Consider the following 2,816-nt stretch of genomic DNA (forward strand, 5'->3'; position numbering starts at 1 on the left):
TTGTAACGACACGTATTCTCCGTTTCGTTATATCCTTTGCCGGGGTAACCTCAGCCCCTTCCAGGAGTCGTTTACAATAAATTTTTATTTGCAAAAACAGGACTTCTCAAATAAAAGATTGTGGTTATAGTTTCAGAACTATTTATTTATAAAAAAAAATTCAATGACATATAAAGAGTATTTAAATGTGATAATTATTATTATTATTAATGGAAAAAAATTTGTATTATGACTGGGACGGCACGTCAGTGGCAGTTGATTCTTTGGAAAACTCTCAAGGGGATTACTTCCAATGACTATTTCGGAGGGATTCTAAATGGTCTATTCTGGTCTTGTAATTGGCTTCTATGTTCACCTGTTCGGATAATAAAAAAAAAGAAAGATATTGAGGAATATATGTTTGATTTATATAATACACATATAATGGTGTCCAAGCGCGTTGACTTAAAACCGCCTTACGCTCGTAAACGATTATATATATACTTTTGTATTAGTTATACACATTGACTTAACACCGCCTCTGTGTCAGATAATATTTTATTGTATTATTTTATTAGTTGACATATAATGCCACTTAGTGATCATACAAGACTCACTGCCTTACCAAAAAATGCGTCGTCTTTTATACCGATCAGACGAGCTTTTTGTGTAGCGCACATACAATTGTTTTCTGCTGTTTCGGTGGAGTTTTGTTTATTTTCCCGTTTGTATGTCTTGCTTTCGTACTGTTCTTTAAATTGTGCGCTCAGCAGATCTTGCTTATCTCTTTGCGGCGAATTCCTATTGACGTTTCTGATATTTGTTTGTTATGTTTTGATTCGATAATTCTTCCAACTTTTCGTGTGGTGTTTCTTGTTTTATTTAAATAAAATTGTTAATAATTTCTAATAAATAAATTAATATTTTAATCGTACTAAGTTAATAATTTGGACTACAAGTTGTGGTGATATGTTAGCAGGTGTGTATTTCTATTTTAATTGAATATTTTTATATTTACATTTCTTTTCCCCTAGTTCCACGTTTTGCAGTAGTGCGCAATGTGGGCAGCTATTGTTAAAATTTCCTGTGCAAAGGCCAATTTAAAACAAGATATGTATCAGATTTCAAAACAAAATTCATTTTTTTTTTAAATTTTTTATTCATTCATTTCAGAGATTTCTATAATTCAACAATTTATTTGGACTAAACGCTGAGTGGGTGTGTGTGTTATTTATGTAGGGCAAAATTTTGTTTTATGTAAATTTAGCCCTTACAACTTTATGCAATGACTTGTCATATTAAACAATGATGTAGGTCATGGGCACCACAGTGGGTATTTCAATATTAATGCCTCTTTTTAAAGTAACTTTGATTGCTTTTTCACGGAGGTCTCCAAAGATTTTCCTTGCTTCCGCTTTGTGTGCGGTTGTGAACCTATCAAAGTGTACGTTTAAAAGTACCCGAATACTTTCTAAACTCTGTATTAATAACGTACAGTGTTTGTGTAGTGTTGTAGCACTAACAGGTCTGTCTATTGCAATACATTTATATGACTTGTTAAACGTTTCTTTAAGGAAGCGTATTTTATTCAATATTGTTTGCCATTTCATCAAACAATATTTTTTTTTTTTTCGCAATTACGAATTTTTCGGCAATTCGATTATTTAATTAAATTATAATTAATTAAATTAATAATAGTAATAGTTCGATTTTTTGATTACTTCGACAGTTTGATTATTTAATTAAATTATAATTAATTAAAGTAATAATTCTTATTACAACGTATTACAACAATTCTTATTACAAGTAATAATTCTTATTTTCTGTATATAAAACACAAAGCGCACAATTGATGGTTTTTAAATGCTATTTTGTAATAGCATTCATAGCAATAATAGCAATTTTAATTGGCAATTTATAATAGTATTTTTCTGTCTTTTTTTTTTTTTGAACTATTTGTTTAACTTGTTTAAAGCGAGTAACGCCGAAAACATGTCACGGTCGCCATGTAATTAAAAGAAGAGTACCGTCGAGTTTCATGTTCAAATCTTTATTGAATTCTGTACTTAAAAATTATTATACTTAACGTCTATGTACATAGCGACACAGCGCATGTACATAACACTTATACTAATACATGTGCAAAACGTCGCAGCGCAAGCACATACAGTTTATATTAAGTGTGCATAAACATATTTGACTAGCCAGCACATTCCACTATTGACTAGCCAGCACACGCTTATCGCGTGGTGTTTAATTCCCGTTGCATAAATATCGCAACAAAGTATGGGAATAAACTGAAGATTATTTATGTGCTGTGTCAATATGTGTATGCGCACTACAATGCAGCACTTTGGAGGGTTCGTGCAAGCCTTTAATTTGTGTCCAGGTGCACCACATTTGATGCAAAGATTCGTTCTGTCTGGACCCTTGCAGTTTCTTTGAATATGTCCTACGCCATGGCACCTGAAACAGCGCTTAGTTTCAGTGCGCATCCGCATTTTCGCTCTGATCCATCCAATAGTGATTGAGCCTGCTTCGAGAAGCTTTTCCGCTGCTGTAGTTGGGAGTTGCACATAAGCTCTGACCAATTCTCGATTACTCGGTTTACTGACCATGGCTTTCAATCGATCAATTCCATTTGGATGGATTCGGTTGACTGCTTCTTCGACTTCAGCAGTTGTCGTGATTGCGTCAAGGTCCCTTATCTCTATTGTGGTTGTCGGTGTTAGCCCGGTTACCTCCACTGTTTCCTGCAAAGCGCTCCTAATTTTTTCGCAAAACTCTAGACTTGCCTTGGTCGCTTTATCAAGCTCTAGTAACATAGCTCCCGACAT

General features: G+C 33.7%; 1 protein-coding gene across 1 annotated transcript; it reads right to left on the bottom strand.

The window, feature by feature from the left end:
- Positions 1 to 2,150: 2,150 nt before the first annotated feature.
- LOC119667608 lies at positions 2,151 to 2,816 on the bottom strand. Its single transcript, XM_038076911.1, has one exon. The coding sequence runs from the start codon at positions 2,814 to 2,816 to the stop codon at positions 2,151 to 2,153; it is 666 nt and encodes a 221-aa protein (XP_037932839.1).

Source organism: Teleopsis dalmanni, chromosome 1 (assembly GCF_002237135.1).
Source record: "Teleopsis dalmanni isolate 2A chromosome 1, ASM223713v2, whole genome shotgun sequence".
Classification (NCBI taxonomy): domain Eukaryota; kingdom Metazoa; phylum Arthropoda; class Insecta; order Diptera; family Diopsidae; genus Teleopsis; species Teleopsis dalmanni.

Coding starts and splice junctions, on each gene's coding strand:
- LOC119667608 (XM_038076911.1), bottom strand. CDS start 2,816: ATGTCGGGAGCTATGTTACTAGAGCTTGATAAAGCGACCAAGGCAAGT.